The 14,438-nt window shown below is 41.3% G+C and overlaps 1 protein-coding gene across 3 annotated transcripts in view; it reads right to left on the bottom strand.

Moving 5' to 3' along the window:
- Window positions 1-2,882: 2,882 nt before the first annotated feature.
- The window catches only part of WASHC3 (WASH complex subunit 3), a 30,162-nt gene continuing 18,606 nt past the window's right edge, over window positions 2,883-14,438 (bottom strand). The window contains exons 6-8 of one of the 3 annotated variants that reach the window (XM_077339766.1): window positions 12,882-12,946; window positions 11,454-11,581; window positions 2,883-4,934 (exon numbers count right to left, since the gene is read on the bottom strand). In XM_077339766.1, coding sequence (XP_077195881.1) covers window positions 11,497-11,581; window positions 12,882-12,946 — 150 coding nt within the window. In that variant the 3' untranslated portion in view covers window positions 2,883-4,934; window positions 11,454-11,496. The other 2 variants (XM_077339765.1, XM_077339764.1) reach the window with 2 other exon arrangements.

The following is a 14,438-nucleotide window of genomic DNA, read 5'->3' as shown; positions in this document are numbered from 1 at the left end:
TTACTGTCCAAAGATGAAGAATCTGAAACAATTGTTTTAAGTTTTGTACAAACAGCTGTTGCTGCGGTGATTAAGGCAAAATGGATAGCGGTATAATCTTGAGCTTCTGTTAGTGCAGGATACCTAAGCAGCATCATTTCAAAACTGCATCTTACTTATATTAAAGCCTTTATTAGAGAGAATGGAAATATAAGTCAAACATTTGCGTCATCTTACACAAATAAATGATGGTTTCATTTTTTTTAAAGCCTCTGTGTTTTCCTATACCGCAGTCCTGACTACCTGATCATATGCACTAGAGATGTGCACCTGATTATTTCCATTCCAGAAATATAACTGAACATACCCATAAAAGTATTATTACTGTAAGGGTAAAGTATGGTATCACCACCAATAAACTTGAGGTGAAGTGTCTCTCCACTCCCTCCCCACCTGGTCTGCCAAAGTTTCTTTAAAAATTACAATTTGTCGAAGTTGTTAATTTATTCAATTGATTTGATACCCGAGTAAGGCTTGGGGAAAGCCTGTTCACAAAAAATGCTCTGTTCATCTATAACAGAGCAAGTATTCAAAATGCCAATACTGTTACTACCCTGCTGTGTGCATACACAAAAACACCCCTAGCTCCTTCTGGTTCTGAACACCTTCCCCATTCCAATATACTTGCACTTTTTAAAAATTAAAAATGAATTGGGGTTAGGCCAGTAGAAGGGGAGGGGGTAAACCTGTGCATCCTCTGGTTTATGCTCGTGCTTTTCTCCTTGCCTTCAAGCTTTGGTCTCTTCCTGCTTGCTGCTTCTCTTTGCACCGATTCGAGCCTCTTTGAATAGGTAGCTCAAACTATGGCATGCAACCAGCCCCACAGGTACACTTGTATGGTAGTTTTGTTCTACCTCCATTATTCACAGGGTCACCCATTTGCTAGAGATATGAGGATGTTGTACTTATAGTATTTCTTCATGGCTTTACAACAAGTATTTCTCAAAGCAATTTTACATGATAAAGCTAGTCTACCTTGGTGGTGGTGGTGGTGGAAAGGACCACCAAGTTAGAGCTGACTTATAGTGACCCCGTGGGTTTTTTTTAATGCAAGACATGTTCAGAGGTGGCTTCCCATTGCCTGCCTCCCCGTCAAAACCTTGACATTCCTTGGAGGTCTCCCATCCAAATACTTGCCAGGATTGATCCTGCTTAGATTTCAGGATCTGACAAGATCAAGATCAGACTAGCCTCACAAAGGCAGAAAGATGGAATATAAATTTTGTAAATTTGTCCTTATGTTGTGTTTTTGGATCCAGGTTCCCAGAATATTATTAGAGTTGTTAGAGCAGGCTTTCTCAACCAGGATTTCGTGAAACCCTGGGGTTTCTTGACAGCTCTGGAAGGGTTTCCTGAATGGGTGGCAGTTAATTAATTATTATTATATTTTTAAAATGTGTTATACATTTATTGGGTAATATAACCATATATGGTCATGCCAACCTGCTCCACCCCCCAAAAAATGGTCAATGATGGGCCTGGTGAGAGTGGGGATGGTAGGGGCCCCAGGTGGGCATGTATGCAGCTCTGCTTCCCAACCATATTCTGCACAATCAAGCCACTTCTGGGAGTTCTCGAGGCTTGAAGAATGTTTCAGGGGCTCTGTCTCCCCTAGAATTGGAAGGGGCCATGCAAGCAATCTAGTTCAACCCCCTGCTCAATACAGGATCAGCTTAAAGCATCCATGGGACGCTCTAAGCTTTGCAACAAAACAACACCCGGTTTTCAACAGAAGCGACAGCACAAATTTGCAAGGCCATATTGGGGGAGTTGGCCTGTCTAACTATAGAAGTACAGCAACAACTACAGAGGTGGTGCTAAGCTTACTATATGAAGTAAATTTGGGTAAATTTCATAGAATCATATAATCATAGAGTTGGAAGGGGCCATACAGGCCATCTAGTCCAACCCCCTGCTCAACGCAGGATCAGCCCTAAGCATCCTAAAGCATCCAAGAAAAGTGTGTATCCAACCTTTGCTTGAAGACTGCCAGTGAGGGGGAGCTCACCACCTCCTTAGGCAGCCTATTCCACTGCTGAACTACTCTGACTGTGAAATTTTTTCCCTGATATCTAGCCTATATGGTTGTACTTGAAGTTTAAACCCATTACTGCGTGTCCTCTCCTCTGCAGCCAGCAGAAACAGCATTTCCCAAAACCTCCAGCATTTTGAGTCAAGCTTTCAAATGTTGTCACCCTGCATTGATTTCAGTTGAGTGTGACTTCCTAATAGATCCTAGAAACGAAGATTTAGCAGAGCCATCCTTCTGATAAGGTAGAGCAGGAGGTGACAATTTTTCCTTGGTTCTGTGAGCTAGCCCCAAAATTTAGGAGCTGGGATCATTTTTCAGCCTTCAGGATTCCGTATGTTAATTAACCAAATTTTCCAGTTACTGCAACCAGAGGACCTAATCCAAAACTTTTTGCAATTTCTCATAATGTTATTACAGCCAGCCTTGACAAATTTTCTTTGGCTTTAACAGCCAGCCTCAAAACTTAGATGCCGGTCTCATTTCTCAGTCTACAGACTTTTGTGTTTTAATGACCAAATTTTCTAATTATTGCTCCCACACTGCCTAGTCCTTAACACTCTTTTATTATTTTACACAACAAAAGCATTGTATATAAATATAAGAGTAACCTCTGCTTGTCATCACTGCAACAAAAAGCTAACCTCTAACCACAGCCTGACTTCTACACAATTTCCCATACTTCCACCAATGCTTTTAAAAGCGTCATGTAATTGAAAGCAACTGGTTAATAAACGAATTCCTCCGGTGCTGTCGAATGATTTAAAGTTAAGGTGACATATAAACAAGCAACAACAAGAACTTCAATCACATTTATTTTTATGTCATATAAAGAAATTAGATGTTCTGATATGAAATGAGCTTGGTGCTTCCACTGATGATTCAGAGAGATGCTATGATCATAGCATTGCTGACAGTACTAGGTGCCACAATGAAATTTCTTGGTGCCAGGGTGAACTGGCACTCAGGATTTGTCAAGCTGAAGGACGCGGAACGGGATTGAGGATTGTGGCGACAGCTGTGCCATGGGATTGCCAGGAGTTGGACAACAGCAACAACAAGGCAAAGTGAAGCAAGTGGCATGCTTCAACAGCTTTAAAAGGAAGAAGGAAATTTATGCAAGCTTGAGACTGATGGAATAACAAAAATAGAGTCCAACAGCACCTTTAAGACCAACAAAGATTTATTCAAGGTGTGAGCTTTCGAGTGCAGGCACTCTTCCTCAGAATAAATTAATCATCATCATAACTGTGGAGATATAAGGCAAAAGCGAATTAGGGCAAAATAGTAAACTGTGTCATAATATCCAAATTAAACCATGTGTTGCCATATGATAATTCTTTGCTAAAACAGCTAATCAGTCCATTTGAGTTCAGTTGCAGTTCACAAAAACATTGGAGAAATAAAACTGTCCATGTTAGTAATTAATGCCAGACACTTTCCCAGTTGTTGCTGGCCCCATCCATCTCCACCCAAGTGTGGAAACATCTCTGCAAGTGACAAGCTGTGCTGGCAACTATCTTGTCCTGAGACCAGAGAGTTAAATTCAAAATTACATTACATATTTACATTACATAGACTAATGGGGATGGGAGGCAGAGTTTGGGTTTTCTACCCCAGGCTCCAAAATATTTTGGATCAGCCCTGAGAGTCAGACCTTTAAAGAGCAGCCATTCTATTATTGCATCAGATCATTGGGTCTTAAAACTTGCAGAATAAGCAAATCCCGAGGGGTCTGCCATTTGCTGTACTAATCACACACGGTGTTAATTGCTTTAGGATGTCATTAGAGCAACAATGCAAGGAAAACTATTAATGTTTCAGAATTTCAGAATAGAAGTCCAGCATGAGGCAGGAATTTTATCTCATTCCTTCACATCTTGAACGCCACAATAAAACTGCATATTAAAAAGGAACGTCGGGCTGGGGCCTCTTCTGATTTCTGAACTTGCCAGTTCAAAATGGGATGAGTTTTTTAAAAGACAGGGTTCATTGCATGCCATCTAAATCATAGTCAAATGAAATTTTAAATGCATCCTATGTCAGGCCAAACTTGCAAGGTTTAAAGAAATGTTCCAATCTATCAACAGACGCAGTCATTGACATTTTATGGGAAATATGCCTAATGTTCTTTCTTTTAAATCAGCATATAAATCAATCCCACGTTCCAATGATTTTGGGAAAAGACAAAGGCTGTAAAAAAAAAACACCTCTTCAGCTCTCTGAGTGATTCAAAGGTTCTGAGAGAGACTAATATTCAGTGCTGTCCATGTGCTGAGGAACTGAAGTAGAATCCTTATGATTTCCAAGCTTCTTCAACTCCAGATCCAGAGACTTTAAAACCTAAGGAATCAATGACTAGCTACGGTGCTTTTGCAAAGGGAATTCCATTAAAACTGAGAAAATCAGTAAAACGTATCTGACAAAGTATGTGTGCACAGAAAAGCTTATACCTTAAATAAGACTCTGTTGGTCTCAAAGGTGCCACTGCAGTCATTGTTTTCCAATTAAATAAATGTTCAAGTTTGGAAAGTCCCATCAAATCGCAGCCAATTTATGGTGACCCCGTAAGGTTTTTAAGCAAGAAATGTTCAGAAGTGGTCTGCCTCTGTGTCACGACCCTGGACTTCCTTGGTGGTCTCCCATAAAAAAATTAACCAGGGCTAACCTTGCTTCGTTTCCATGATCTGACAGGGACAGGCTACCTGGTCCAGGTTAGAGTTTGGATGCTGGTTGTAATATAGCTGAAACACTAAAAACATCCAGTATACTACCTGGTTCATTTATGGATCATCTCAATCTGGTTACCATGATGGACACTGTGGAGGCCACCACTTGAACTCTGGATCCTTGTCCATTTTAGTTACTGAAAATCACAAAAGGTCCATTTTAAAATCAATCACTGGCCAAAACAGGCAGCCAGTCATCCATCTAAGCTGACTGTACTGCAGCAGTGGTGCTGAAGGAAAATTGGAGAGAATATGCTCTGTAAACAGGCTAGAGAGGGATGCTGAAGGATTTGTAGGTTTTTGGCTGGGTTAACATTAAACAGGCCTTTAACCAGTCAACACTGTTCACCTGAACAGATATGAGCAGACAATGGTGGCAGAGTACTGACTTTTTTGCTGTTAATGATCATAGAATAGGTTCTAATATGAGAAATTTCAAATGTTCATCCTAAGATGTCTTCCACTATGCTCAAACTGTTGCTACCCTTGCAATTGCCTTGCCCCCCTACTACATTGTGGCAGGATGCATCTGGGAACCATTGTGGCCACCACCTGGGCCACTTCTTTATTTTAGGGAGCTGATGAGGTTTTCAGTACAGCTACCAACTATGTCATGCTATCGGGAAACCACCCAGATCTTTACTTTTCATGCAGTGGACCAGCCAAGCTGGTCTCCCATTCTGCAGACGGTGATCTGTCCATGACAATAGAAGAGTTTAAGTATCCTCCACACACACAAATCACTAGGCTATGATTTATTATACATGTAGTGCTTGTGACAGTTTGAGATACCCTGATAATGTCATGGCAACCATGAAGTGCTGAGTTGCACATAATAAAAGAGCCTTAGCATGGACTTGAAAATTGATGCCTCCATACACATCAGCAGGGTTAGCCCCAAATTCTAAGCAGGGTAATCAACTAAACCCACCGCTCACAAGAGTTTGTTAGCAGCTCTGCCTGATTATCCCTGCCTTTTTCTCCTGGCTCTAGATCTTAAAAATTTGGTCTATATGGAGCAACAAAAATTTTTATAGAACGCAAAAATAGTATTATAATATATATTTTTTACTTGTGACGTAAGTACAATTTGCCAGGTGCTCCCAGATGTCCCTCCAAAAGTGGAACAATCTGGTCACCTTATTCAAAAGCCTCAATTCTTTGACAGCCTTCCTTATGGTCCAACTTTCACATTAAGAAAGCCAAATCAAAAATCCATTCAGGGTAATAATGTAAGAATGCTCATATTGACTACCAAATATGCACTGAATATTGAATATTGACTATTCAAAGAACATTCATTATCCAAAAGGGAGTTTTGCGATTTAAAGCAGTTTTAAGTTCCCTATAAGATTAAAACGGCAATCCCCTCTCCTTGGAGAAAAGATGGTGTGCAAACAACAAATTCAGCATTTAAGAAGGGGAAATGGGTGGGCCAGAAATTGGGAAGAGCAGCACAAACTGTCCATGTCCAAACCACAGAAGGAATTTTTTACACTTTTAAAATATCATGTAACAAAAATCAAAACTTCCCAAAATTGGAGTGCTTAAAGAGGAAAAGATACAGAATACAGTATAGAGTTAACCTTTCTTGTGCAGTTATTTGTAGTGGTTCTTGAAGAAAAATTTGCATTCTTGGAAGAAATAAAACCTTTATTTGCTGTTAAAGCCAAATAGCTTTAAATCATAAACATTTTTCTTTGTTTTTTAAAGCAAGAAAACAAAACCCAGTCTCTTCTCTCTATTTAGTCAACTAAATAGAGAAAACCAATGGAAGTGCTATGATCTTATAATTCTGGGGAAACATAGAATAGCGCTATTAAATTCATTTCCTGCACAGCTGGCACATAATACATTCAAGAATGGCCAAGGGAAACAAACCATACCCATCAGGCAGTCTCCTGACAGGCATGGAGAGATGTCCTCTGCTTTAATCCTCAGCTGGTCCTTCCCCACCAGCTTTTTCCAGGCACAGGGATGTCTAAAGGATAGAAGTACCGGTGGCAAAGGGGTAACTTTACCATGGCATCTGTTACAGCACTTTAGCACATTTTAAGGAAAATTTTCCTCTTTGTTATAATCAGACTTTCCAATTTCAGCGAGGAAACTCCTTCCAATGCTCAGATCACATTTTTGCTTCAAATTTGGATGCTTTGTGCATCGAGTAACGTTTCCTTCTCAACTCCATCTCTGGTGCGATTGTAATTTCTTGGCAAAGGAAGGCGATTCAAGACATATCTATATGCTTTACAGAGGAAGTTACTGCAGAAGGCATGAACATGGCTAAGGAACTGGCAAACAGCAGTTTTGTAATCTGGAAATCCTTGTTCATCTGGCAAGGAAAGCATAGAAAGGAAGAAACTTACTGTGCTTAAGAAGAATTTGTTTGTGGAAAGCAAGTTACAAGGGGGGGGGCAGCAGTGGGGAATTCCATTCCTTTTGCAACCACACATTAGATCCAGCTTCCACTACTACCCTCCTTGCTGCTCCCCACTTCCCCTTCCATCATTGGTTCCATTTCCCCCCCTCCTACCTCTCCCCTCCCCCCCTACTCCTACTTTCCCTTCTTGGCTCTCCTTCTCCCTCACCTTGCAGCTCTCATGGCCTCTTCCTCTCCCCTACTCCTGACTCCTGCTTCCAGCCCCCCTCCCCCATCCGCAAAGGGGATTTTAAAAATACAGGACAGGACTAGGTCATTCATCTGGCACTCATTTCTGTGGAAAAGGTGTCTCAGCATAGTTGCAGGAAACTAAGCATTAGGCAGGTGTCTGGGCAGTTGATTTATTTTCATTTATAATCCTCTGCCCTTTCCCCCCAATGGCAATCTAAGTAGCATACAATATTTTCCTCTTCATGGACACAACCACCCCGTGAGGTAGGTTAGGCTAAAAGTCTATGACTGGTTCAGTCATCCAGCAAGCTTCTATGGCAGACTGGGGATTTGAACAAGGATCTCCCAGGCCCTGGTTTGATGCTCTAGCCTTGCCTTTCTCAACTTTTTTACTGTTGAGAACCCCCTAAAACATTCTTCAGGCTTCGAGAAACCCCAGAAGTGCCACAATTGTGCAGAATATGGTTAGGAAGCATAGCTGCGAACACACTCACCTGGGGCCCCTTCCCCTTCCCACCCCCTCCAAGCCTATCATTGGCCATTTTAGGGAAACTCTCCCAGGTCTATCAAGAAACTTCAGGGTTTCACGATAGCCTGGTTGAGAAAGCCTCCTCTAACCACCAGTCTGTACTGGTTTTCCAGTGTTGACTGGAGGAAACCCACAATGGCAGCTGTTATCTTGTGAGGGAGTAGGTTTTTTGTTTGTGTTGCAGTCAACCTTGCTCCCTTTTTCTGTATGATTTCTCTGGAAAACAAGGGATTTCCCCAACTTAGCAGCACTATCCAGTCAAACTTTAGATGCCATCCTTCTTTGCATTTTTTCTTTTAATGGTCAGAGGGGCAGCGGAATACTTAGCTATTAGATACCAGACCATCAAAAGATATGAGAGTAGTTTTTGTTTTGAAATACTGAAGTCTCTTGGGTTGTTGACAAGAGTCAGAAATATGGGGTGTTTTAAAAATTTTCAAATTATGTATTTGTAACCTATGTGAATCTAGACTACTGTACTGAGATTACTGAAACAATACAATGTATTTAGAAATGAATTGTTGACAAATCTCCAACTGGCTTAAAGGGACACCTGGATCTGCAAACTTCCCCTCTGCCTTTGCACTCCCTTGTTTTCCAGAAAGATGGCTTCAGACAGAAACACACCAGATTCCTAAATGCTGATGATCAGGGCAAGAGATGGTCTTACCCAGGATGTTTTCATAAATAAACCCAAACCACAACAAGGGCATTGCATCTCACACAATCCATATAACGTCATGGAAACATGCCAACAACCCACAATGTCTGTTCAGCAGGCCTTTGACATCTGGTCAAAGAAAGGAATCCACAGATTTAGCTCTGCCGTGAGAAGAACATCTTAAAACATTTAACGTCCTTCTGAAGTCTGAATGGCACCACTAATGGAAGGTGAAAGTGAACTGCGCGTTCAGCCAACCTTACCCCACCTATCCGTTCCTGTCTTGGGATAGGATGGAATCTTGATAGATCTGAACTTCTATAGTATGGTAATATTTTTTAATCTCACAAAGCAACTGCCTTGTTAAAAGAATGGAGATGCTTTGGCAAGATTGCAGGGCATGTGATTCTTTTTTCCTTTGAGTAAGTGTGTTTTCATTTTCTAGCAACAAAGCAGAGACAGTCTCTGAAGAAACCTAAAACTTGTACTAATGGTTGGAGAAAGGTGGCATCTGGTAATCAAACAGTTAAGAACATAAAAAAGCCCTGGATCAGACCAAGGGTCTATCTAGTCCAGCATCCTGTCTCATTCAGTGGCCAACCAGTTCCTCTGGAGGTCCAACAACGGGACACACAGGCTGAGGTTCAGATCCTACTACTAAGTAAAAAATATAGATTCTAGATTCTTCCATGCCAAGCAATATCTTGACTTTCTGAATGTTATAAAACATAAAATCCAGTTTCTAAGTGCCATCTTCACATAATGTAGAATAACCAAGAAAAGGGTGTTCGAAGGCTAGACTGTACAGATGACTCATTGTTCCAATGGATAACATGAATTTCAATCAAAGACACGCATTTTTCTAAACTTGTCTGGACTCTCAATATCAATTTAACTTGCTTAATTTGTTCTAAAAGTTTATAAGACCGTCACCGAAACACACAAGGATAAGTATTTGGATAAGCAAAGAATCACAAGGCTGATTTACAAAAACATATTTTAATTATAAATCCAGGCATTCTGCCCCCCCCCCCCCCCAGACACACAAGATTAAGTGCAGTAGTATACAATATGTGTTATTAGGCAGCTGGCTAACAAAGATTTAACAACCTGAAATGGTTTACTGCTGACGGACACTAGTTGTGCATTTTACTGAAAGTTAAGTCAGAAAAAAAAAGACAGGCTGAACTTCCAAATTTGTGCATCTATGATGTTCTGCTGTTTTCCCGAGAGTGAACTGAAAATTCTTGATCCAGCCAGAAAATTGCCTGACAGTTTACTTCACCACTGGAGCCTCAGAACTGTCCAAACCAACATGAGTATCCATCTTACAGCCCTCATGGCTCAGCTCCAAATCTGATTTGCAAGAGCCATCCTAGCTTTGGTTGTACAAATGACACACAATTAGCACATGTGCAGCAAATTGAAAACAGCCGAGAGGGAATATATTAATAGCAGCTTGATTACTGGGGCTGTTTGGGAGAAATGTTCAGAGAGCCACTTCAGATTCAGGATTAATGCCACACCATCACTTTCATGACCCCATAGTGAGAAGCCATGGCCAACGACAACTCTATGATGAGCTTATGTACCATACTGCAAGTATGCACTTAATGTATACCTTGAGAAAACCTTTTATCTGTATTATTTGTAAAGTGTCCTGCACGCATAACATGGCAGAAATCACGAAGCCGTTTCATGCCCAACTTTACCAGAATTGCCAAACAGAAATGTAGTATGCAATATGTTGTATGCCACACACTAAGGGGGGGTTTATATTTTGATTTAGATGGCTAGATTTTACTTAGAACAGATCGATTTCTCTAGTAGATCTCCCTATAAGGCAATTAATCTGTTTTAAAAATAGATCCTGCTATGTAAAAGGTTACTTTCCTGAAATCACTTCTCAGGACATCTACTGGATTACCCAGGATAAACCCACCTCATTTCACTTTAATAACTGTAAGGCGTTTTTTTAGTTTGGTTGGTACCATCTTTAAATCACAAGTAATGGAAATATTTGCTATTGCATTAAACCAACCCTAGGAAAATAAATTTCTTTCACAAAACTATTTGGAGTCTTATTCTCTGACATAACCTGGTCTTCCTTCCTTCCTTCTGCACCAATACCCCATTTGCTAACTAGGGTAACAGTGGAACAATTCACAACATTTCCATACAGTGCTTCCACAGAAAAAAACTCTTTGTGAAGGAGCATGGCTCGAAAGGGGCTGCCTCTCCTCCATAATGCATGGCATATTTGTGGGGTGTCTGGCCTGGTGCTGGGTCACCTGGCATGATGTCGGGAGCCATCCAGCTCCCCAAAAAAACATGGCAGCAGTCCAGAAGCAACCGTCTCCTCCCCTTGTGCTGTCCCTTTTCCATCCCCAACTCTTAGATTATTGGATCAAAGAGAGTATTTGTTATTTTTTAACCATGTAATTAGATTGTGAATTCTCATTCAATACTGAGATAAATTTGCAATATAGGAAACCAGGAATCATTTAGAGGAATCTTGAATGAGAATACAAGACAGCTATTGGGAAAGATTCCCTTCCTAATGTTAAGTCCAAAGAAACGTCAGAGAATGTCATTTCTTTAAAAATGCAAGACTTCTTCCCTGCCAAGTTCTACTCTGAACCTCTTTAGGTTGGTGACTCAAGTCAAGGCCAAAGCATCATTAGGAAGAGTGTGTCATGACTGTCTCTCTTCTGGTTTGGCTGGGCTTTCATTCAAAATTCTGTGGAAGACCAACATGAAGATCCCAGTGCAAAGTAAGCATTCCTTAAGCAATACTTCATATGGCTCAAACTATGAGGCATCCATCAGGTTAACTTATGTATATTAGCACTTACAAAGAGTTTGCAAGGAGCTTTCAAAAGAAACAATTATCAGCACTTAGTCACTAAACGAGGATTCACTATCTGAACTTCCATCTGCGTTTGCCTCTCCTCCCCACGCAGGCACTGCAGCATCTGGTGTCCTGCAAGAGAAAAGTGAGACATTGGATCTCTATTGCCTAGAATTCCAGAAGGCTAAATGTCAGAACACTGGATACTTCCAGCACTACCAAAAATCGTTGGGACCTTAACGAGCCTAAACTGGTTGCTGTTGTATACATTTTTCAGGACCAGGGCATCAGCAGCAGCCACATAGGCTGTGAAGATGCAAGGGCACCATCATTTTTTGGAGATCAAATGGGGACCTAGGGAAGGAAATACAGCTTCAGAGCTTTCCATTTGGATTCAAAACCAAGGAGAAATGGTATTATGTAGTGATTAAGAACAGTGACGTGGGAAGGACTAGTCTAAATCTCATTTTGGACATGGATATACAGTGTGCCCATCAGCAATCTCAATTCTCCCATCTTCTTTGGATCTCATAGTATTGATCTATTTCATGGAATGAGTCTAAGGACAGTTGAGAATTTATTACATAGAATTCTTTTTCTTAAATCATTTAGGGCAAAATGCCTAAGTTTGTATTAAAAATCTATCAAGAATCTTTTCTTTTTATTATGCCTTTTGATTATTTGGATAGATTATGTATTGGGATTGCTATATGTCTTTATTTTCTCTAAACCTATTTCTGTGTTAAGAGCCTACCAGAATTTAATGAATCGTTATTAAGGTATAAGAAAAATGAGTATCAATGAATATGGCAGATATAATGTAAGTTTTATCATGTTATACTTTATATTTTTTCCTCCTTGTAAATAAATCTCTCTCTCTCTCTCTCATGCACATACACACACCCTCCCAAAAAAAGGTCTATCTGGAAATCCTGTATTAGGTCCATTATGCACGGCCGCCGAAACGGTGATTTCGGGTCACATGGAAAACGCGGAGGGGGAAGACGCGACGCATACCGGTTATACACGGGGCGGGGCGCGACGGCGGCAAAACCCAGAGTAACCGATTATGCACGCGCTGATCTGGGCGCCGCTCCTGGTTGCGCCCCGCTCACCCGGAAGCTGCGCTTTCTTCCGCGTTTCACTGACGCGGCTTTTTCGGCGGCATGCACCGAAGCTGCAGCCGGTTGCAGCCGGCTCCGTGCGTTATCCGTGATTTTAGTTGCCGCCATTCCACCCCGAATGTGCGCTAAAACCCCCGTGCATAATGGGTCTTACACAGTACACTGAAGACTTTTAACACATCTTAACTTCAGAGGCTTTTAAGGTTACAATTCTCTGATGCTTGCTCCCAACAGGACCACCGTATGTTCCAATTACCCCCAAGTCATCATGCAAAGAACATTTGAATAAAACAGAAGTTGTTGCTTACTCAAGAAGATCAGGGTTTAATCCTTCAGAAACCATTTTGTTTCTTATTGCCATTACAGGGACGCCCTGAGGAGGCAAAACTTTTGGTTAAAAATCCAGAATATTGAACAAGCAACCACATGTTATAAAACAAAACACTCTTAATGGGAAAAGGTCTTTTCCCAACAACTGGTGCTGCTGATTGGACTACAACAGGGAGATGGAAGACTGTATTTTCAATGACCATCTCTAAACAAGAGATACCTTGAAAAATGAAGTTCCGCATTTAAGCAAGTCAAAAATACCGGCAGGATAGCCTCCTCCCGCTAAATGATAAGCTTCGAAACTCCTAGCCCATTTGAAACTCTTACCTCGCAGCCCCACAAAATTGATGCAAGAAATTCAACACTGCTTTTGAGACAATATCTACATCAGGTGCTATGTATCAAACTGGGCATTTATGTAAAAGCAGTTGGGGTTTTGACAAGATGGACAGAGCAGCACAGCCAAGGGAAAATAAGAAGCAGAAGCAACAGTCAGAAGACAAAGCATGTGTGTGCAGGAAATCAAACTGGTCTTCCTCTGACTGATCAGTCGTGGTGTTTGTTTTCCCCATACCATGCCCTGCAGTCAACGGACATGGTAATCTATTCTGGTCTCTGAAGAATCAGACTTTTCACTTACCACACCATCCCTTTGAAACGGCCTTCCAAAGGCTATACACCCTATTAGTCCTTTAAGGGGCCTGTAAAAACCTGAAATAACTGAGGGAACCTGGTTGAAAATTTGATTCCGGTGGGTAGATGTCTTAATCGGTAGTACTAGAACAAAATTCAAGACCAGTAGCATCTTAAAGACCAACAGTATAAACTTTTGTGTTGACAACAGAGAAGCTGACTGTGTTGAAGGTATTGAAGTTACTGCAATTTGTCATCAGCTAAAATATACCTGGTCATGGTTTTAGATGATTAAGACCTGGGAGGTGGAAATGATTCTGTGCTACAAGTAGAAGAAAAATAGTTGGTTCTTATGTGCTGCATTCCTCTACCCGAAGGAGGCTCAAAGCGGCTTACAATCGCCTTCCCTTTCCTCTCCTCACAACAGACACCCTGTGAGGTAGGTGAGGCTGAGAGAGCGCTGAGAGAACAGCAGTATCAGGAGTGTGAGGAGCCCAAGGTCACCCAGCTGGCTGCATGTGGAGGAGGAGCAGGGAATCAAACCCGGCTCACCAGATTAGAAGTCCATGTTCCTAACCACTACACCAAGCTAGACCTGCTACTCAAGTATTATGAAAACATCTGAAGTATTATGGACTTCTGAAGTATTATGGAAAGAAGTTTAAATATTGGGGAAATATTTTCCTGCAGGAAGCCTGAGAAAGAGTCAGGGAGTTCCTACGCTCTGCGTGGGACACTCTTGCAGGTTTTTCTCTTGTGTTTCTACTGGCATGGCTCAAAAAGGCCAGGCTGTTGTACCAACACTGATGCAAAGGTCAAAAGGAAGGGGGGGAGGGGGAAATGTACAATTTCTGATTTCCAAAATCTATGGAAGGTATGAAAAAAGACACAACAGACCTCAA

Source organism: Paroedura picta, chromosome 5, assembly GCF_049243985.1.
Source record: "Paroedura picta isolate Pp20150507F chromosome 5, Ppicta_v3.0, whole genome shotgun sequence".
Classification (NCBI taxonomy): Eukaryota; Metazoa; Chordata; class Lepidosauria; order Squamata; family Gekkonidae; genus Paroedura; species Paroedura picta.
Note: the sequence above shows the minus strand (reverse complement) of the source record. Positions and strands in the feature narration are given on the sequence as shown.